General features: G+C 45.0%; 1 protein-coding gene across 1 annotated transcript in view; it reads right to left on the bottom strand.

Moving 5' to 3' along the window:
* Nucleotides 1-15,843, bottom strand: part of PLK5 (polo like kinase 5 (inactive)) — a 404,540-nt gene extending 388,697 nt beyond the window's left edge. The window contains exon 1 of the mRNA XM_069646658.1: nucleotides 15,574-15,843. Within this exon, the coding sequence (XP_069502759.1) occupies nucleotides 15,574-15,711 (138 nt within the window). The 5' untranslated portion in view covers nucleotides 15,712-15,843. The remainder of the gene's footprint in view (nucleotides 1-15,573) is intronic.
* Nucleotides 15,844-24,069: the final 8,226 nt, after the last annotated feature.

A 24,069-nucleotide genomic window follows, 5' to 3' on the forward strand; every position in this document is an offset into this window, starting at 1 on the left:
TCAATACAATTCTTATTAGCAATCCCCAGAATGGCATTGCAATAGTGATTTCTGGGAAGAATTGTAGCACATGCAAGAGAAGCGCAATTTTGTTTTGTTCTGATGGAAAAGGCTTTACCTGTCTAAGGAGCTTAAGGTGGTAGCGTGAGATTTTAGAGATGTAATTCCGCAGATAATAATGCTTCAAATGTTAATGTTAAAGGTATTTATACCGTGCACCGTCACCAACGGAATTGGTCCGCAGATGATCAGGCGGATTTGTAAAAAAGGAGGTGGGGGTGGGTTAGGAGGGCATAGGAAAGTGAGAAGGTGGTGTCCTGTTGGCAGCTTCAGTTCGGTTTTCGCTGTGCGCTGATCTTGGGTGTGAATATCGGATCAATGCAAGTCCTTGTGTGCTGTTGGTGCGACTTATGTGTTGATTGTTTGTTGCTGCAGTGTGGTGAAGTGCGTGAGGTTTTCCGTGCGAGAAGTGGTTGTGTGGGTTTTTGTGTGAGTCAAGTATGCAGAAATGTGAGCTTTTGGGTAGTGGGTTATATGTTCTTAATCCTTATAATTCTTGTTCTATGTATCCGGTTGTCATACGGGGTAGGCATATTATTTCTCTTTTCCTCCCTGGCTGTCTAATTTCTAGGGGCGATGGTGTGGCAGATTCCGAGCTGTATTATTTCAACCTTAGTGCACCCGGTAGGGCGAGCATTATCCCCTACTTCGGTATTGGTGCTGTATTTATAGACACACGCTCCTTTCTTATCCATTTACCATCGGCGGTCCATTGCTGCATGTGTTTATTCTGTGGGCCAAGGTGTTATTCATAAATTATTCTTACCCTTCAATCCCTGATCAATCTAAGTATACACCCAGTATGTTTACCTTATCAAGAACGTTAATCACATATTTCGCCATCGTGAAACTAGAGTAACTAAGTTAGAGTTTTGACCTAGATTGAGAGGATCCAAATATCAACAACTCTGTTTTATTGCTGTTAAGGCACATCCAGTTGGCTGACATCCGGTGCTTAATGGTATGGTAAATAGAACACAGGTAATCGCATCTGTTTTATATGTCCCCTGCCACGGCTTCCAGATGTTCTTCAATGCGCAAACTGGCTATCTTGTCAATCACCTGAAGTAGGAAGTGGGAATTAGTGATAGGTCTATGATTTGCAGAGTCCCTCGGGTTGGAGCATTCCTTAAGGAGATTGATTTTGTAATGTAATGTAATTGTCATTTGTATAGCGCCTTTCACCATTAGCAGATAAGGTGCGTACTAGGCCTTTTTACACATGAAAATCTTGTAAATACCACAACTTTATTATTTTCCTGTGTAAATTTACACACAGGTTTAGAGCAGAGGGCAGTGCAAAGGTCAGGTTACTATTTCTCTGAAGCCTTTCAAAAAAAGAAACTGCAAACTGTGATAAAAGGAATGGTTTCTTTCCATTCAGCTTCAGAAGCACTGTGCATATTTTCCTAGAATTTTAGGATTGTAATAAGATGTAAAACTAAGTTGCAATTGAGAATTAATATTTTGTAGCAAATTATGCTTTTTTTATGGTAAAAGCAAACAAGTATTGTCCAACTGTATTTTTCAGAGTTCCGGTGCTATGTGCATAATCATGCGGAGGCAGATCATTTTTACACTTATAATTTAATTTACACTCTAATTATAAAAATGGTGTGTAAAATGATGGCTGCAAAGTATAGTTTACATCCATTCAACCTTGCAGTCAATGGGGTACATTACTATAAATGGTCAGTGGCAGCAAAATCTTTGCTCAAGGGTGAGTGATTGTCATTACACCAATCACAGGTGTTCTAGCCTCTCAAATTTTCAAGACTACAATTAAAACATCCAGAACCTGACTCTTCAGGAAGTGCAAGCGCTGTTCAAAAACAAACAAAGCAAAGTTACATTGGCAATTAAAATAGAAACTCAGCAAAACCTGTCCCTGTGATAATCCAGATAGGTATTTAACTTTATATAGCGCTTCATAAATGGTACGTCCAACATCTAGGTGCTGTGATTATTATACCTCATTCGATACTCAGTTAACCGACCTCTGAAGGATGTTAGCCAATAAGATAGCTCAACGGGTTGCATACTCATTGCTGCAATCTGTGCATGATCTGTATGTAGGTTACAGACTCGAATCCCGGCAAGGCCAACTCAGCCTTTCATCCTTTCGAGTTCGATAAAGGAGTACCGACTATGGTTTGGTGAGAATTGTGATAAATATGTTCTATGTACAGCGATTTGCCAAAATAACCATTTGACCATTAGATAAGACATAGAATGTGGCACGACTTTCTGCACTGTTGTATCATAACATTGGCACACCATTAGGTAGTAATAACTCCAGGAAAGGAGGACTTTCATTAAACATCAAAAGACAGTCCGGCTATCGAACCTCAAAACACACAATACAATTCATGTTTGCTTTACTATGTAATTGGCTAGGCTTTTTGATTTCAACATTTAAATATATACAGGAGAGATCAAATGGCCAGACCTTAGAGAAATAATAAAAGGTGCATTCTGTCACAATGCAGAAAATTGCTGCATAGTAATGATATCCATATAGTTTTTGCACACGTCGGCTGGATGTCACATACATTTTACTCTCTTGCAAAGGAGAAAAGTCATTTTTACTCTCTTAAAATCACATTTACTCTCAAAGTTTAAAAATAGGGAGTAAAATACTGCCACCTCAAAATCTTATCTTGAGCACTGACCATTAGTATGGTCCCAGTGCGCTGTAAGTTGAACGCCCTCGGGGGACAGAAGTCCAGGTATGGGAAAGTTGTCCAAGAGGTTTAGAATGTGTGTGCGCATTTTAACGAATACGAATATAGGCAGGGGTGGCCAAATGCCTGCTAGCCACCCATGTTGAGCTGGGAATGTGGATGGGTGCGGAGAGGGAGTACAGGGAGCATATGAGAGCAAGAGAGATGATATGTGTGCAGCTAGACCACATTTTACTGTGGGGGGATAGCTGCATTCTTATGGCAGTGGTGTTGTGCAATGTTTATTTGTGCAGTGTATGTGGTGGAAGGGCGCTGAGAGGTAGTTTGGAGAGTATACAAGAGCAGGAGTGAACCGCTATGTATGGAGCTAAAGTGAATTTCTGTCATGGGGGATAGCTGCATTCTTATGACAGATGTGTTGTGCAATGTGTCTTAGAGTAATGCATGTAGTGGGTGGATGCTGATAGGTAGTCTGGAGAGTATGCTAGAGCAGGAGAAACAGTTATGTGTGCAGCTAGACTGAATTTTCATTGTGAGCGATAACTGTATTCTTATGGGCGGTGTGTTGTTTATGTGTCATTAGGGTACTGCATTTAGTCGATGGGTGCACAGGGGTAGTCTGGAGAGAGTGTGAGAGCAGGAGAAACATTATGTGTGAATTTAGACCGAATTTTAGCACTGGGATAGCTGTGTTCTGATACCAAAAATGCTGTGTAATGTATCTTAGTGTAGTGTATATGTTGAATTAGCCCTGAGAGATAGCCTGGAGAGTATGGGAGAGCAGGAGAAACAGTTGTGTGTGTAGCTAGACTGAATTTCTATTGTGAGGGTTAACTGTATTCTTATGGCAGGTGTGTAGCTAAGTCCTACCCATTCGCTATATAAATGCACCTGGTATGATATAGTGGCTGCAGTCTAAAATTCACCTAGACTCAATGGGCCTCATTACGAGTCCGGCGGTAACCGAGGCGGTAAAACCACCTGGTTACTGCCGGACTCGTATTACCATTCCGCCTCTGTGATTCCCTGAATTACCGGGGCATTACAACCCCGGTGACCCGGGAATTCCGGAGGCGGAATGGGGTAAATCCCCATTCCCATTGAGTCCTATAGTCCTATAGGACTCAATGGGAATGGGGATCATGGAAACACCGGCACCATCTCGTGATGGTGCCAGTGTTTCCTCGTCCGCCTGCAGGCGGGTGGTGTTAAACCCGCCAGGTCAGACCTAGCGGGATTGACACCTCCGCCTGCACAAGTCGTGATCACCCGGTATGGAAACAACGGTGGCGGCGGGTTTACCGCCACCGTTGTTTCCATACCGGGTGAGTTGTAATGAGGCCCAATATCTTAGCTACACTGTGGAATTTACCTAGATTCGAAGACATTGGCTAAATCTCAAGAATTCATCTAAAGGTGATAACTTGGCTACACTAAAAAATGTATCTAAATGCAATACTTTGGCTACCTTCAAAATCCATTTATAAGCAGCACATTGGTTAGAATTATGTTGCATGTACTCTGGTTCTGCAGTATTTCTTCTAGGTCTTAGTAGACAGGATGTCTTTTTGTACCCTACGTAGTGAGAGAATTCCTTCAGATGTTTGTACATTATATTGTCCTTGGGTGTGGTGTGCTGTCAGGCCACTCCTGAGAAGTTTGGTAGAAAGAGTACTAAATCCATGAAAAGCCTCTTGCAGAAATGAGTTACCAATAATTATAGGTATGCTCTTATATTGTGTCTAATTAATCCAACTTCTACATGTGCTATTACTGCCCAAGTTACTGGTACCTCACTTATAGACCTTAGAAGGATGAAGGACTGTCTGCCCTGTTGTTGGTTTTAGACTTATGATGTGCAGGCTGTTCCCATATCTTAGGCGAGTGCTTAACTTGTAAGAGCATTCCTTCAGGAGTTTGGTTGCAATGATGTTGTGACAGAAGGCCAGCCCGTGAGGGCAGATTAGCCCGAGATGTTTTGATGTTTAATAATAAAATGATGTGGGTAATTCTGTTTCTGAAAGTAAGATGTGCTAATCAGATACCACTTTCATAACGCTCTGTGCCAAAAAGCATAATGCAAACATGTACCTTGATGCAACCATATCCTGACATCCCCAGCATCTGCCCTGCAGTGGCAGCAGGTTAGGTTCAAAGGTCTCATGTGCATTCCTGAACGCAGCTGCTGGAACTCAAGTTCCAACAGGCATAGGTAGGTTTTTAACCATCTACACCTCTGGTTCAAAATATTATAATTGTGTACCCCAGCAGCCTGGTGATAGTTATTAATAGCTAAATATAAGCCCTGTCTAGTTATAACATGGTAGCTACAGAGAGTACACAATTATACAGCCACAATTGTTGGCTGTCATATCATTGTTATCGTGGTGACCAGTGACTCTTTCATAACAGTCCTGACAGTACCCACATTAACCATGTTGGGTCCAGCACAGGAAGCCTCCATTTGCTCCCACTGAGGAGATTTTTATTATTATTATTTTTTTATTTGTTTGTAATGCGTCGGTAGCCCGCAGGCATCAGGGCGCATTTGACAACTTCTTCCAGGGAACAGCAACCATCCCATGGAGGCTCCCTGGGAACCGTGCTTCGAAGACAGTTCTGCCATTAACTCTTCTACCTAACCATCCCAAGGGCCTATTAGGGATGATCGGCCAGCTGGCTAGATAAGCTACTGTAACAGAGACACAGGTACCCCAGACCCAACTCACTGAAGATGACAGAACCCTGCAAGCGCTCTCTGTGATGTAATGACTACTGCTCTGCAGGAGTACATGGAGGAGGACACTCTAACTCTTACTAAGCCAGCCGTGATCCCAATCATAATGTGGAAACCGACACAGCTCGACAGGTATACCTCCTGAACTCTTTTGGAAACATTGGCCGAGAGCAGGCTATACTCTTTAGGGTGGGGGTGAGCTGATACAGTTGCAACACAAACAACAATAGTACGGTGGCACCAAAAATTAAGGAATGTTGAATCATAACATAACAATAGAAACTTTTAATGAAAACCAACAAATCTCACAACTAATGAAAAACACTAAAGACCAACAACTGTAAAGGAAACAGAGAATGCAGCCTTTCAGAATAAAGTGGTATGCTGGGTGAAGACTGGGGTGTAGGCAAATGATTTGAGCATCACATGTCAATGTTCAAGGAAATGAACATTTAAAAGGCAATGAAACAGGGCTTAAAAGTCAATAAGGTCCTTTGAGGTGGACCAGGGTGACAGGCCCCTCCAAATACATTTCTCCCTTGTGTTAGGGGGTTGACAGCATCGAGCCTGGCTGGCTTCTTGGTGCATTTACTGGGTCGAGTTGGCGTTGAGGCATTTTGAATCGGAGGCCCCAGTGAATTGCAGGCATTGAGACAGATTGAGATGCTCAAAGCGGTCTCTGCAGTGATTATCGTCTCGATCTGGCGAAGTGCAGGAAATCGATAGGTCGATACGCCATCTTGAATCAGTGAAGTCATCTGAAGGAGGTCCAACGGTAAGTTGTGGTGATTGACTCAAAGGTACTGGAGCGCAAGCAGGTCATGAGTTAAGTCAACAGCTCGATGGCTTGACAACAGATCAGAAAGCACCGAGTGTCAAAAGCAGCTCTTGTGACTCGCAGCAGCACAGAAAGCATCTCAAAGTGGTGACCAGCTCAAAAACACAAAAGGAGGATCTATGGCTGCTTCTTGACTTCTGTGTGCAGTGTGAACCCAATTCAGGATCTCCACGGTTCAGGAAGGCCCTTTCTTTCTGTGCCTCCCAGACAGGAGGATTGGAGAGCCCACGTTCAGGCTTCTACCGCCTCCAGTGAGCATAGTCCTGGGTACCAGTGTTTCAATTGCAGTAGGTCTGGCCCAGCTAGCTCACCACTCCAAATCTGCCCTTGGGATCGGTCGGCAAAAGAGCTTTCCTGTGATTTGGAGCGTTCTGTCTTTCACCTCTATGGCAGAGGACGTTGGAATAGACCATATTCCAATGCATCCTTTTTCTTTTTCTGAAAGTGCAAAGATGAATCGACTAAGGGTTCCTTGCCCAAATAAAGGCACAATTCTACAGTGGATTGGTCTGAAGCAAGCCTGTTGTTAGGGGTCTAGTCCAGGCTGTGGTAACAAGGGTCCTTTGCCTCCTGATGTCATACCCAACGCGATTAGTCTGCAAGAAGTTGGGGGAAGGAAGTTTAGTAAGTCCTGGCAGAATCCAAGGTGATGGAACCCCTCTCAGGACCTAGCCTACTCCTCAGGCTACTCTAACTCCACCCCTTTCCCATGTCTGCCTACTTCAAAGGGATTCTGCAATAAGCACCCTCGTGAGGGCACCGGTTTATGTCAGGACTCTCTGTGAAACTACTCTTTCCCAGGGGACCTCCTGGGGAGAGTTCATGTGCCATAAAGGAAGGTGTTACAGTGTTCAGGGGATGAAAGGGCAAGTTCCTGGGTTAGGGTCCCACATGGTTGTAGTATAGACACACAGGACAGACTGCTAATAGACACCAACCCTGGCTTCACTGAAGCACAGATCACCTACCTGACACCAATACTAGATCCAATTCTCTGGCTGTACAATTGGGTGTTCCTAGAAGCCACCATGAATGACATGCCTTATATTTACATTTTGGCGTGCGACAAGGATGACTACGGCACACAATTATTGATGTTTAAATCAGAGGAGCAGATCAAATACACACCTGCATTTTGGAACTGTGTGTTCCAGCAGCTGTCAGAAATGCGCGTGACCATTGACCTTGCCAAGCTGTCACTGCAGGGCAGTTGCCTGGGATGCCAGGACATGGTCACAGCAAAGACACATGAGTGAACTATGATTTGGGCATGGAACATTATGAAAGGGTATTATGATAAGCAGACCACCCTTCGATAACCAGAATTACATGCATCATTTTATTTCTAAATGTCAAAGCACAGGCTATCCCATCCTCACCAGATGGAATTGACGCACACTTTTTAAAAACTTTGTGGTTGGAAATGGCAGAATAAAGGACTCAACTTGCCCCCTGACACCTTGGAGTGTGTCTCCCAGCATCCAAAGAAACAACAAAGTGACCCCTGGCTCTCCCTGCATCTCCAAATAGCCTCAAAGGCAGTTTGGTCACTTTGAATGACTTCCAAGCTGCTACAAGGGATCCACCAGAATCATCTCCGACCTCGACAATCAACCGCCTCAGGCTATGAGTTTCACTCAGTGATGAAGCTCTGTTGTCTTTCATCTGAGACCTGCCAAGTCTATTAGCATTCCCAACTCGACACCGCCTGTCTGGCTACCATATTCTTCGAGCTCCAAGCCGTCACTGCTGCAGTACCATGATACTGTGTTGAGCCAGCCCAGCTCTTTCACTGATGAAGTCAAGTCTTGCTTCTCTCCCCCGAGACCACTGAGTCTTCCAGCACCGCTGACCCACACCGCCTGCCGTTCCCACCATCTTCAACCCAGGAGCCGCTGCTGGTGTTAAACAGCACAGCATAGTTGGAGCCTGTCGCCACCATTCCCCAACTGGTCTCGACTCAACACCAAAAACTCCCCAACTCCTGGTTTGACACTGAAAATCCTGGCTCAAAGCTGTTGAGCCCCAAGACCAAGAACTAAAGGTATTTAAAGAGGCCATGTCCCACTAGTCTGTCTTGAAGCACCCTAGTGACTTTGAAGCCCCCTTCTCTACCTTTTGAATTAACTGCGACATTTAGCTTCTGAAATATTTACCTGTGCACCCCTGTCTAACAACCCTGAGTGCCCATTTATTTTAACATCAGCTTTGACTGTGTTTTCCCTTATTGGGATTGGCTAGTAGTGTTATTATTTGTTGTGCGTGATTTTGTTACTTTAATTAAAGATTTTGTTTTTTTAATAGACCCTTGATTGGACATTCTGATATTTTGGTCCCCTGTATTATTGTTGTTTGGACTACTTCTGTATCCCCTCACACCACTCCTGAAGAGTAGGCCCAGCCCTCGGCCCAAAGGAGGAGAGGGACTTATACATGTAGGGCTGTGCCTGTTTCACCTTTATGACTGGGATCACTGCTGTTTAGGAGAAGCGTGGGGCCGAGCTTAGCCACTACTTGTCCATGTAATTCTGCAGCGCAGGCTACAATGATGGCAGTAGGTGGGCGATAGAGGCGGAACGCAGAGCAGAGTAGCAGAGCAAAGCCTAGCGACAGGCATGAAATTAGTCAGATGCAGGACACACCACTCTGCAGGTGAGCAGACGTGGAGCAATCTACTTAGGGACTAGTATACTCGCCAGGGTTCTTCTGAAAGTTAGAGGGCCATCAATAGCACTCAGGTACTTCGAGTTGGGTGGTAGTCCTTAAATGACGCTGTAAGTGTTACTGCTGCATTTACTGCTCTGTCCAATCTCAAGTCTGCCGTGTTTACCCCCAGCTCAGACCTGGGACCCAGTAGGGAATGGGAAGTAACGTTTAGCGCCCAACACGTGATCCGGCGGTAATACTGCCGGATGGGTGGGTGCTAACGCAAATAAAGGTGGGCGGTATCCCAGTCGGGATATTGCCCAACTCGTGATGAATGTGCCTAGGGGTCACTCTTGCTCAGGGCTTTAAGTGGGTCGGGGCCTGCCGGGGCCGGGCCCCGGCAGTCTCCAAAAAGTGGGACTGAGCCGGGGCCCTGCCGGGGCCCCCGTCCCACCACACGCAACATTGGCGGGATGCATTATCGCCGCGACGGGATATGCGCCTGCCATGAAGTCTGGCGATCTGACAGAAGTCAGACTACTTGGAACAAGAACAAGCATTCACCCCATTTGACATACCACACACCAGCTATTGCTAGTAAACAATTATCTGCCGGGGGAAGAGGATTGGCTACATTGATCAGTTAAGCAATTTGGATCAATGTGCCTGAGTCTCAAAGCACACCTTCGACTAATTGGTGCGAGTACAGTCATTGGGGCAGATTCCCATAAAATAGCGCAAAAGAACGAGGCAAGGAGAAAGCGCCCGTTTAATTTGCGCTATTTTTACAAATGTGCAGGTCACCTTATTCTCAAAGGTGACCTGCACATTTCAGGAGGGGCTGGACGATGACGCAAAGATGTCCTGCCCAGCCCCGCATTAGTGTCTAATAATGTACGACAAGCGCCCAGCAAACATGGTTACTGGGAGCACATTTCTTCGAGACGGGCCATGAAGGAGCCTGCCTCGATGAAATGACAAATAAAAAAGAAAACTTTTCTGTCATTGTTTTGGGGATGGAAATGCTAGAGTGACAGCCTCGATTTAACTGTCAATTTGCACCTCCCCCTGCGCTTGGTTTTAAACTTCGCAGTGGGGTGAACGTCAGTTCTGTGCATTTTAAAGCGCATCCCGTTTCTATGGTGTTGGAGCATTCTTTTAAAACCTTAGTGGTAATTATGTCTTTGGGTGCCCTGTGGTCTCTCTGAGAGAATTTCTTCAGGCGTTTGGTAGGAATGATGTCAACTGGTACACAACCACGTTTCAGCATTGTGGCAGGCGTTTATTCAGACTGTTGTTGGGTGCGATAAGGAACCCTTCCGTTGCTGGGCGCGATTCAGGATTGAAGTGTTCCTTCAAGCGCCTGGCGGGAAAGGATCTCATCTGTCACACTTTGGAATCAAAGCTTTCTTTCAGGTATTTGGTGTGAATGATGTCTTGTTGACACCTCAGAATCAGTTTTCTTACACGCGCTCAGTCAGTGTGAATGATGTAATTGGGTGCACTTTGGTGCCTCAGAAATCTATTAGGTTTTTAGTGGCTATGATGTTAAGTGACCTGCTCCAGGTATTTTGTAGCAATTATATTGTTGGATGTGGTAATGTCTAGTAGGTTTCTTAGTAGGTTCTGACAAATTGCCATGGGTTATATGTCAGTGCGGGGTCTTTGAGATGTTCATACTTGTAAGTGTCTTTTCTGGTTTAAAAGAACAATTATGACCAAGTGTTATAGAGATAGTATGCTAGGTCACAAGCCTTCTTTCATCAGCGCTTACATAATCAGCAACTTGGAAAGCTCATGAAATTTGTAGCACCATGTTTCAAGCAGAGGATAGTTCCCAATGGGTGACAGGGCTCTGCTGCCACCCATTCTGGATGAGCCAAGCCTGCACAGTGAACACACTGAGTGCTCGCTCAACTGCAATAAGCAGCTGAGGGAGCACTCATTGGCTGGCTTTAATTGTCAAAGGGGAACAGTGGTTTCCCTTTGACAGTTATGGTTGCCAAGTAGCCATGCATGGCCAGGGGAGTTTTGCTTCTCCAACCTTTCATGGCCCATTGGCGGTGCAGGCTGTGGGACAGTAGTTCTAAATGTGCCTAGGGGTCACTCTTGCTTCTCCTCACACATTCAGACAGTTCCTCTGTGCATGTGCAGGGACCATGAAGCTCTCCTTGTTACCTGGTTCATATTTTGTTCTGCGCAGGAGCTAGTATGAATATATGTGTGTAAGCGATTCTGTGTGGGTGTGTGTCTGTAAGGGGGCGTGAATGAGATGATGTATGGTATATGGGTGACTTTGCATGTGAATGAGCAAAATTATGTTATTTGGTGTGCGGGTGAATGAGGAGTGTATGCTGCATGGATGCCTGTGGGAATGAGCAAGTGAATGATGTATGAATATGCAAATAAATGATGTATTAATGTGCTTCCAATTGTGCACGGTCCGAGGTACACTAATTAGGGCTTGGGGGCAGCCAGTGGGGATAATTTGCAAGTGAGTCTGGCTATTTTTTCTTACTATTGCATGGCCTATTTTTTTACTGGACATCAATGGTAAAGCAAACATGATAAGTGTTTTTATATGGCTAGACTGGCCTACTTTGGTGCAACCAGTCTGGCTATAATGTCTTAATGTGGCATGGTATTGTTACTGGGCATCAATAGTAAAGCAAACATGATAAGTGTTATTACATGGCGAAACTGACCTATATTGGTGCAGCCAGTCTTGCTATATTTTCTTTTTGTGGCATGATATTTTTTACTAGACATTAGTACCCGGCGGACGTGCGTCCATGGGATACACTTAAAGTGATTGGCTCGTTTCCGAGCCATACCACGGTGTAATCCCGTGGACGCACTAACGTGCCTGCATTTGTTCTCGGCAGGGGGCGTGGAAGCCCCTTAGCCAATGAGGAAGCTCGAAACGGGGCGATCCCCGCTCCGAGCCTCCCCAAGGCTGGAGGCTGACTTTGTCACCCGTCGGGGACTCGGGCATGTCTTTTTTCCCTCCACCCTCCCTTCCCTGCAAGCTATCCCCTCCCCGCCCCCCAACCTCACTTACCTTCTTTTTTCTTCTTTTTCTCCGGAGAGAACACACTGGGAACACTTCCCAGCGCGTCCGCTCCCGATGGCCGCCATGGAAAGGGAAAACGGACTATGCCATGTTATTTGACTTTTTTTTCTGTTCCGAAACGCGGTAGCGTTTCGTAACAGTAAAAAATGCTATTTGTACCGGTCTAACAGGCCGGGGTACGAATGGCAATAAGCCCCGAGACGGTGGGCCAATACCGCCCGCCGTAATGCCCCCAGGGCCTCGTTAAGGCCCTCGCTACCCTCGGGCCTGTAACTATGGGCCCCGGGGGCATTAACTGGGGCGGTATTGGCCTGCCGTCTCAGGGCTTATTGCTTCATTAATGGTTGAAAAAAAACATGTGTTACTATGTGGCAAGACTACTCTACTTTAGCGCAGCCAGCCTGGCTATATTTTCTTACTGTGGCATAGCATTTTGTACTGAGCACCAAGGGTAAAAGCAAGTATCAAATGTGTTATTACGTATCTACACTGTCCTATATTGGTGTAGCCAGTCTAGGTATATGCTTTTAATATGACATTGCACTTTTTTACTGATATCAAGGGTAAAGCCAGCATTGTGAGTGTTCTTACGTGGGTATTGTCCTACTTTGGTGCAGCCAGTCTGGACATGTTTTCTTATTGTGTCAAGACATTTTACTGGCAAAGACAGCAGGAGTCTGTTCATATGTAGGGATAATTACATACATTGTTGGAGCCAGCATGGACATGCTTTCTTACATTATGATTACTGGCCTTATGCCAAGAGCAAATATGAATGTTTCTGATATGAGAATGCTGACTTATATTGATGCAGCCAGCATGGAAATCTATGGGCATAGCCAGCATGCAAATGTTTTTATACTGGCAAATATTGTGGGAAAAGGCATCATCAAAATGGTGACTTTCATCTATTGGATTTTTTGATGAGTTACTCCACAAAACTGATTGCATACTGTGTGGCTTTTTACCCAATTTTTCACAGAACGTGTTGCTGTAAAATACAGCATTTTAACTCATTATATTAATTATTTTCTCTGGGTTACATCCCCTGAACCTCACTTGGCTGGTTCAGGCTCTCTCTGTACCATCGGTCACACCTGCATATTTGTAGGAAACATGCCCCTTCAATTAAAACATCCACCCGCTGCTACTGTGTTTCCATACTTTACACAATGATATGATAAGTCATTTATAACGCGCCTGTACACACTTGTTTCTAGGCGGACAAGACAAGGGAAGGAAGTCAGAGGGAGGACAAGACAAACGATCTTACTAGGCCTTGTGTCATTCAGATCGTGCAAGTGCGAGAAAGAGAAATGCAAGGGGAAAGTGAGGGGGTGAAGTGCAAGGGAGAGGGGAAGGGAAAATAACGCAGCAATGCTTTGAGTAAGTGCAGCACGGCTCTGGGTAGTGCAAGGAGATCAAGAGACTGTAGGGTTACAGTTACAACCCTTAAGGGCGTGGTAGTCCCAGAAGCAGTGCAAGGGTGACTGATCAAAAAAGAGTATGGTACCCAGTGAGACAATATTTTTGTTAACCCAAAAAGCATATCAAGATCGGGGGTGCCACTTATTCAGAGTAGATTCATTTAGAGAATAGCTTTTAACTTTTGGGGGTGATTTGGAACTGGATCTCTCCCTAGTGCAAATAGTATGAAATGATATGATCCTTTTTGAGTTGGTATTTATAAGGCGCCTGCACACAAGTGTTTCTACGTTAGGTCGTTTGGCAAATGATTTCTGACTACTGGATCCAACTGCAGTCTTTGGGTTTTTGGTGTTGGGTGGATTTAAATCCTTATTCAGCAGAAGCAACAAGGGGCATGGTGTCCATTAAAGAAAAATACAAGTAAAACCAATAGACATGCGTGACCAGTGTCAGGATGCAGGTGGAATACGGCGAATGTTCCCATGGCAGTGCAGTAGCTGTCACCACTGGCCTACTTGAGTTTTTACACCATCCTGGAGCACAGTGAACCAGAACCGTGAAGCCCCCCACCCTGCCCAAAAAAGAAGCAGTCCTTGTCAGACACACATACGGCCTGATTCACAGAAGTGTTTTAAAATGGCGCAATCCCATTGAAAAACTCGTTGTAAATCAGGCCTATAGTGTCATTCCCCGCACGGCAGAACCCCCGTGTTCCTCACACAAACACCCTGGCTCTGACATCATTTCCAGAATTTCCTGTTTTTGTTACTCTAATGTAGTTTTAGAATCAGAGCCAGCATCCTGCAGCCCCCGCGCGCGCTGCCCTGGAGCTGCAGCTGCTCAGTCTCGTGCTCTCCTGCCCCCGCTCCTCTTCGACCACCCCCTATGATGTATCCTGTATCCTGTGTGCAATGTTTTATTTGCCCATTAAATGCTCACTGTACGTGTTTGCTCCACATGGATGGTATGCATGCCTCGTGCGCCTTAAAGCTATTTTAGGATGGCATGTGGGCTCCAGAAGTAATAAAACAAGCAAGCCAGTAGCACGTAGTCTAGAAACTTAACAGACCTTAAACGGCGTATAGCAATAAACGGTAAAGGTTAGTACTGCCCTCCCCATAGGTCGTACACGTGCAGCAGAGGGAACAATAAATAACTGCACACAGAAAGGCACACTACAACTTGCTTTGGGATTAAAAGGCCTCAACCAGCCTGTTATTAAATTGCGGTGTACAATGTATTGGGAAATCTAGAGTCAGAGCCCTTTGAAATGAAGGTGGGTCTTGGACAGAGTTGACCACATGTCGGCAAACTAAAGCAGGAGCTATAAGTCTCTGCGAATACAGGTGTCAGCCAGTGGTAGAAGTGTACCAAAAAAGTAGTGGAACTGTGACAGAGTAGGAAGGAAGATAGCAACGTACAGCATATTTTTTAAGGGTTGCAGTCATGCTGGTTGACAGCCAATTGAGTTGAAACAGATTTCACTTTAGCTGTAACTGAAAGTCAGTAGTAACATGGAGAAGTGTGCTTTATATTCACAAAGAACAGTTCCGGAATGGTGAAAATGGTTGCAAAAGTAGTGAAGCTGGTAACAGTAAAAAATAAAAGGAGTGATGGAACACCGTTCCCGACCGTTCACGCTGAGTTCGACCACTGGTTTGAGTCCGTAAAACGCCTTTGGGTTTAGAAAAGGTCGGAGAAATGCTAGTTAGCAGTGCATTCTCATAGTTACCAACATTATCCAGTCCTGGTTTTTTCTTTGCATTCTGGGAGCTGTAGTCCGACTTTTATAATGGGACAAGAGGAACTACAAATTCCAGAATGCAAAGAAAAAAAACCAGGACTGGATAAGCACCTACAGATTGGAATGGGTCCTGCACACTCATTCACACGCACCCAGGCCACATTTCACTGACCGCATGACGCCTGCTGTTTGTACGCAGTGGTGAGCACTAGGTAGTATGACTATCATTACACTATGGCCATGGCATGTACGCACGTGTACTATTTAAATAGCACACATTGGCAAATTGAAGTAAATACACTAGGAGCAAGCAAATGAATGCGTGCTCCTAGAACCCACTGAGCTGCCTTGTCATGCACCTACCTTGCCCAGAAGCTTGCCCCTGCGGTAGAGTTTGCCGCTGGTCGGCTCGCGGATATAGTCCATGGGGGCCTTGGGCGGATTCCTCATTGCAGGTCCCAAGGCTGCCCCCCATCCCCCGCTGCCAGGCCCCTGCACCATGCCCCGGCAGTTCCCTTGTACAGACACAGCATGGCAGGCCCCTGTCAGCACCTCTCGCTGCTGGTTAGCAGTCCGGGAATGAGGAGTTGGCGGGTGGTGGAAGCGAGGCCGGCCGACCCGAGATAGGGAGGGGGGGGGGGCAGGGAGGTCGGAGAAGTGGGCAGTGCCCACTGCCCAACAAGGAGACGGGGCAGGTCAGGCGGCTGAGGGGTGGGGAGAGAGCTTCGGCCGCGCCCCTCTCGCTGTGTTTAGGGACAGTGTGCTGTGTGCGTACCCACCACCCAACCCCGAGGATCCGCAGAGTGCACCAGGCGGGACAAAACAAAAAAAAGACACATGGAGGGGGGCACTGGAACAACCGAAAGGGGGCATACGTCACGAGGGTAGGCAAAAGATGGATGCCATAGCAGGCCAAGGGGCACCAAGAGGACGCTTACCAAGAAAGACAATGTACGTGGAAGGGGTGCCAGCCAGTGCACGGAGCCTCACGTTCAAATGCTTTGTTGCGTTGGTGGGTGGGGGGGGGGGGTGTGTGGACGGCGATTAGACCATTCTTTTGCATTCAAGAAGTCTGGGATGGGCAATCCGGTTGGTGCTTTAAATGTGGTGGTTGGAGGATTTTCGTTTTTTGGGTGGTCCACTGTAGCCAAGGCCATCAGGATCGAGGTCAGGCATGGGGGAGTCTGGCAGGGTGCTACTAGTCCCGTGGCAAGACTGGGCTCAGTCACAGGGCATGCTTAACCGAAATACCCGGGAAGGAGCCAGGGGCTCCGTGATAGACTGACAGCCCGCGCGCTCGGCGCCAGGACAGGATGTGATGTAATTGAGATTTTTATTTCGAGCTGCGTGTAAAGAAACACGCGCCGCACTTGACAGAGTTGCCGAGTGTCAGCCTAGACTCGGAGGCAATTCCTAGACACTGCACGAAGACGTCTTTTATAGTCAACCTTGAAAGTGGGTTCTCCCGCCAAGTCTCCTGCTGTTAACGTTCAAAAAAGCGCTGCTGTTTTGCCTAGGGTGAAGGGGGGACTCATAAACAAACGCAATGGGACGTGATGTCGCCAGAAATTAGCATATCAGGATGAAATATGCACATTTAATTAAATTGGCTTTGCAAAACCACTCAATTGAACAGGAAGAACGGCATTTATCGTTCATAAAATCAACACACACACACGCACGCACACAAAACCAAGAGAGGATATTTTCTTCTAATAGTGTTTTTGAAAACGTTAAAAGGTGTGCATGTTTTAAACTCCAAGAAACAATACAAATGTTTTCCCTCGAACCTTTAGTACCGAAATGGGATAATTCACCTTTAGTTGTATGTTATTTTTCATCACGTTATATAGTGCAATGGTGAAGTGCCGACCTACAAACCTGACAAATGCGGTTTGATCCCAGAGGTCGGCTTTAATTCATAAATTCAAAGAGGACATGACATCCAATGTTTCTCTTTTAGCTGGGGAGGAGACTGAGTTCACCCTCTGAATAAGGAGGGTGGACTCTGCCCCTCCGCACCGCCTCCTCCTGCGTGTACCCTCGACTTGAGCCCTGCTAGGGTGGGTCGCTAGGGAGAGGGCATTGAGATAGGTGTTTTGAGACCAGACACTGTCAAGCCAGACAGTGAGGATATTCAGGGAATGTATCTTTCTAAGTAAGGAGCACAAGACATAGGGGTGGGTTTCCAGTAATGTGATGTTTATTGTGTTTTGCTGACACATGTATTGACCTCATGGTCGTTATCAAGGCAGACTTCTTGATTTGAAGGATGTGTATTTAGTATTCATCCTGGGGCATGGGAGTTCCACGATGCAGGTACCTGGCAATACTGGGAGGATCGCAGGACGAACGACTTCTAACAGCCCTCGCTTTGGTTGTATCCTTCCTACTTCACCCCATGTGCAATAGTATAGTGGTAGCCTTCCTTCTTCTCCCCATGCACATTGCTATAGTTGTATCCTTCCCTCTTCGCTCCCATGTGCACTATTACTGTTGTACCCTTCCTTCTGCACTCCCATGTGCACTGTTACTGTTGTATCTTTCATTCATCACCTGCATGTACACTATTACTGTTGTATCCTTCCTTCTTCAGCCCATGTGCACTGTTACTTTGTAGACTTACTTCTTTACTCCCATGTGCACTATTACTGTTGTATCCTTCCTTCTTCACTCCCATGTGCACTATTATTTGTGTCATTCCCTTTTCACCACAATGTCCCCTGTTATTGTTGTAGCCTTCGATTATTTACCCCCAGGTGCACTACTATAGTTGTATCCATCCTTCGTCACCCCATGCACATTGCTATTGTTGTATCTTTCCTTCTTCACCCCCATGCGCATTGCTATCATTGCAGCCTTCCTTTGTCCACGCCCATCTAAGGTGGGGTGGAAATTCCAATCTCCAGTGGGACGTATAGACCGGTCAATCCCACGCCCAATAACGGAAGTCAAAATAATTGATAAAGGCCTGTTTTGTTAACTATCAAGATAAAACAGGGACATCATCATTCTCGAGCTTGACAATGGTTTAAGAATACAAAATACATCACAAGTGCCGCCACATCACACTCTTAGTTACAAAAACCTACGGGAAGGCAGGATTGGTTAGGGGAATCATCTATATATGTAATTTATAGGTGTTAGTTTTCTCATTGGTTACGCTTTATCTGATGGCACCACCTGAGACCACCTCTAAATTGATAATGGTGAACACATGTCATCTCTACATTACTTGATTGGTTGATGCAACAGTTGCAAAATAGCATCAATTCAGAACTCAGATTGGTTGGCATTGGATTTACCAACCTTGACTACTTGGCAAGTCATCAGCACACAAGCAACAATAGTGGTAGGGGGAGCAGCACCAAGGCGGTGCTTTTCCCAATTATAAGACACCATCTCTGATTTCCTATGCCACAAGCCAGGACCTTTAGCTTTGAACTTGGCTTTGTCTTGTATCTTTGCTCTGAAAATCTGAGGGGAGTGAAGGCCTGTATCTATCCATCTGAGTCTGGATCTAATGAGTAGCGGCCGTTCTTCAACCATGTCACATGTGAGGAGACCACGTTTTGGATTATTCTGCTCAACTTTTACAAGGATTTTAGCCTATATTAATGCGTGTCTTGAGCTACTTTTCTTCCACTATTAAGCCTTAAAAAATGGGCACCTGCTTTTCAAGGGCTGTTTGTTTGCAGAGTGGCGGAGTGTGGCAGTCCTGCAGATCCTAATTCTGTTTGCTAGTGCTCCAAAGGAAAGAAAACAGACTATTGCAGTCTGTCTGCTGTATCTACTACCTCTCACCTGGGAAAAGAAACCTTAAAACCTAATTACACCGCGGAGCAGCGGAGAGTGGCAGTCCTGCAGCTCCTAATTTTGTTTGCTAGTGCTCCAGAGGAAAGAAAACAGATGACTTGCAATCTGTCTACTGAATCTACTACCTCTCACCTGGGAGAAGAAACCTTAAAACCTCATTTCACCGCGGAGCGACGTGGTGTGGCGGAGAGTGGCAGTCCTGCACTCCCACTGACCTGATGAGCGGTGAGCTCTGCATCTTACTGTCTTTTTGATAACAGTAATACATCACAAATCCATATTATGCAAACTAATTTGTAGGATGCTTGGTGATATTCAGCTGCCCAATCCCTCCCTTGTGGTCATGAAAGCCCACTCAATTCACCAGAACTCTACTCTTATAAATGGTGGCTTACTGCTTCAACATCGCGCAGATGCCTGCCAGACGCTGTGCACAGAAGTAGCCATTCTTGGCAATGTTGCCACAAAAGCAGAATCAACTCAACTCTCAATATTATTATTAGACTTATATATGTGCCAAGGCCTATGCCGGTTACCGGCTAAAATCACAAGTGCTCTAAGCTCGCCACGTTTAAACACACAAGCCACACCTCTAAATGTAGAGGTAAACATCATGGCTACGACCATTTACAATATCGATACTCTTCAAGCGTGTGTTTTTACTACAGGCGTTGCGACTTTGCGACCAGCAGAAGAACCCAAACAGAATCTTGTCTGAAATGTAACAAACATAGCGCACAATGGCGAAATCACGCCGAAGACACTATAGATAAAATCTAACATAGACTTACCCGAGAGCAGCGCCGTTGGAGGCCTGTGCACGGATGGTGGCGGAGAGTCCGGTGGCGTAGTTGCATCGAGGGGGCCACTTGCGGAATCAAGTGTGGATTTGGCCTCGGTCTACGGTGACCTACTGGATGGAGCTCTGGCAGCCGCCGCATCGAGGGACGGAGGGGGAGTGGCAGTGGAGATAAGCACTGGGAGTGGCTATAGCTGCTCTGTGACAACAAATGCTCAAGAAGCCCCAAGGGGCGTGTGTGAGCCCATGAGTGACGGCGAGTTAACAAGACAGACTGTCCCCCAAGGAACAAAAAGCACACAAGTGCTAACAGAAGATCGATGTTTACCACGCCAAGACCTCGACCAGGTTGCATGTATCCCAGCATGTAGGGAAATGCACTTAGTCAAAGGAAAGTTTACACCATCAAACTCACCCACACCCTTGATGCTCAAAAGGAAACATGACATAACCTTTCATGAGCAAAGGGCAGCCAAGTTTTTCACAAAACGAGCTTATACAGCAAGCACGCCTGTAACATGGAAACCAATGAAACTTAGACCACAAACTACGTGCTTTAATTCCTAACTAGTGAACCATGCTAATGCTAAAGGGTTCAATTTGAATAGTCTGGCAAAACCAACTGTACAACTGCCTTTACATCAAACTAGTGTTGCACCAAAAAATACTCCAACCGCAGCTATAGAAATTCCAGATAACCTCTTACTGGAAACTTCAACCATGATGGAGACGGATGCAGTACAAATTTGCCTGGCGGACCCAAACATATCTATTCTGTGTAGTAATAATCTGAAAACCAAGGAATGTGAAGGACTGACCGCGATCGAAAATGATGTGTCAACTGCCACCAATGTAAGCAAGACACATAGCCCTTGGGATAAACGACCAAGTTCACCTCAAGTTACCCCAGTACGAAGACAATCCTGTTCATTTGAAACATCAGACTTCAGCATGCAATCAGGTGCACATAGAAAACAGATGTTTTCAACTACAACGCAAACCGATTTACTGGACAAACTAGAAAATCAGGTAGAAAATAATTATAATGTAACTTTGGCAATGAAGACACCAAACAATACGCAAATTCAACAGACATGTACACCTGCTGATAACAACCAAAGTCTTAGTTCATGAAACCAAAAAATTGGAGACGCACCACTGACAGTACCAACACAGAGCTGTCATTGTGGGACGATGGCAGCTGGGTGCAATCAAACACAAATATTGCATACGAAAATCAACACAACGGCGGAGACAATCAATAATGAATAAAGAAATGTGGCTATCACCAAAGTGAAAACAACATGCCCGATTTTTGAGAAAGCGGCCAAAGGTAATCCACAAACCTTGGACATGATGTCAGTAGCTCACAAGCCAAATGAGAAAATTGCTGAAAAGAAAAAAAAACGTTAAGGAGGGATCAAAAGCACAATTGAAAAAAACACGAAAAATCTTCCCCTTACCATGAAATGAAATTCTAATGCAAGCAAGAGTTTTATTAAAAACATAGTCTCGCCTGACTCACAACCTTCCGTTTCTGCAATGATGTTTGAAAGACAGCAAGGTACACAAATTGAAGTTGATGTACTGTCGGCTCCACCACAAGTAACCGATATGTCAATTATTGATCTTGCAGACCTTTTGATATACCCAATAACGTCTTCAGACAACACTGAATCGGAGCATAATGATGTGGAAGACTCATCAGGCGCTCCTGCCTCTTCAGAATCGGATGAGAATAACGATGAATCCAACAAGCCACAATGGAATAAACTACCAATGGGCCCCAAGAGTCTAAGGCGCCAAAGACAAACAAGACCAACTACTGAGACCAGGAGAGCAAGGGCAGTTTCATCTTTGACTTTAGCACCCAAAAATGTACAACTCAGAACTTACAAGGATGCCGTCGCTGAAAGGCCTCAGAACGTCTCACTCCCGGCGATATTACAAACAAAAACAATATGGCAAGAAGGGCCATCTATATTCCAAGGAGAAATTAGTACGAACCCAGATCAATTGACTGAACAGCAAAAAGATATGCGACTACTTGTTCACAGCGAGCGCCAGATTCAACATATGGGACCGATGGAATGCCCACAGAAGTTGACCATTGAAGATAAATTCATAATTTCTCCTTTGCGAATAATACAAAAGAAATACAATCAAGAGGCACGACATGCACCTTCATCTGGGGAATGCACACCATCGACCGCGGCAAAACAAATCGACTTGACCCGTAGAATCATGTTGGAACGTATTAGCTGCGAGGATGATGGGTTAACTCTAAATCGTGCAAACATCATCAGATTATTTCATCATTTGCCAACACTAGGCTACTATCATCACAGTATATAACCACTATTGAATTTCCGGGAGAAAACAGAACCGATAAGGTGTTTGTACACCTACAAAGCATCCTAATCAAACATTTACTGCTAGGAGAGGCGCACAAATTACGCCCACTTGTTTTTGAATTAATAGAACCAAATGAGAAACTTCAAACAATCACCATAGCAACAAAACTGAATCACACTGCCAATTACCATAAAAAGCAGTGGGGAATCATACAGAGGTAAGAGATCACCATAGTTAAAAAAGATCACTTCAAAAAACATCAGAACAATGGTTTCCACCACCTAAACCACGTGATGCTACATCAGAGCCACAAATACTGGAACAAGGCACAACAGAGAATTGGAAATGGCTTGCAAGCATGTTTGCTTCTAAAATATCCAATGCATAGAATATGCAGGTTAACATAGGCCTTTCTTGAAAATTGCCAGCTGGAATATGAGAGGCTTTGCTCACCTGACTTCAAATGATAGTGCAGTGGGTCTAAATCAAGATATAATCTGCCTCCAAGAAACATGTCTTCAATCTCCTCCAATCATCGACCATCCAGCCGAGAAAGGGCCTCAAGGTAGACCAACATCGGGCCTGCTCATCTCTATTAAAAACACACTACAATTAGAGGTATTGGAAATAAATCATCCAAATGCCCACATTCAATTGTTAGTGGGAACAATCCTGATTAGTCCAGCTGATAAACCACTAATTCTAATTATTCTAAATCTTTACTGGAATCCAGCATTGAAGGTTTTGAGTGGTTTCTTGGACAAAATAACATCGTACCTCGATAAGTTTGCAGACCAATTCGAGAATCCACATATTTTAATATGTGGTGATCTAAATGCCATTTGTTGGAACAAAGAAGGCTATGAAATGGATGATGATCCAGCTAACATAACCACGGCCCGACAGAGAGGCATAAATTGGAGAAGAGCAATGACACAAAGAAACATCTGTATCTTGACTGACACAGCTGGCGATAAACCAGAAAAAGCAACTTGGAGGGGAGCAAAAAGCAAGCAAATCTTGGACTACATCTGTATTTCAGAGAATGTAACAGCATTTTTTACCTCTATGCAAGTAATACAAAAATTACAAACAATACACAATCTATTGGAGCTGACTTGGCATTGCCGATCAGAATCTAGAATTGATCTACACAATTCACAGATCGAAATGATGCCTGGACGTAATTGTTTATGAACAACGTTACCAAAACTACGACAATTACACATCAATCTCTAGGCGCTGATTGACTCAACTTCTCAGAACACACCCAAAAATCTGATAGACTTTGGATCACTCTTGCAATTGTTTGAAATCAAAGATCGCAGATCACCAAAAGTAAGAATGGTGCACCAGCATTTTTCTGATCCCGCAGTGGCAGCGGTGATAAAACAAATGAACAGAGAATTGCGCATATTGAACTTGGAAAAACCAGCCACACAGCAAAACCAAGCTAAGAAACTAAAACAAAGATATCAGAATTGGGGAAAAACTCATCATAAACTGACCGTCCAACAAGATGCTGAACAAATGCTCCATCATATTAAAACTAAAAACGTTGCTGAAATTTAGTCACTGATCAACAACCTTGATACACCTCAAGAGGCCTTAATAACAACCTCAATCACAGCGACATAGTGGACTGAACACCTCCTAAAATTCTACGACGCCAATCTGATTGAGATATTTGATCAGAATGAAACTCAATCAAGCTGGGACATATTTGAAATAGATGTGGATTCAGTAAGAGAAGCAATAAAAAAACTAAACATATCTAGAGCCCCGGGCCCTGGCTGCCTGACAAATGCTCATCTGAAACAACATCTAGAATAATGGGCCGTGATCATAACGCTGCTATTCGCACAGATAACCAAAAACAAAGAAGTGCC

This window comes from Ambystoma mexicanum, chromosome 1p (genome assembly GCF_040938575.1).
Source record: "Ambystoma mexicanum isolate Mex_15411 chromosome 1p, UKY_AmexF1_1, whole genome shotgun sequence".
Classification (NCBI taxonomy): Eukaryota; Metazoa; Chordata; class Amphibia; order Caudata; family Ambystomatidae; genus Ambystoma; species Ambystoma mexicanum.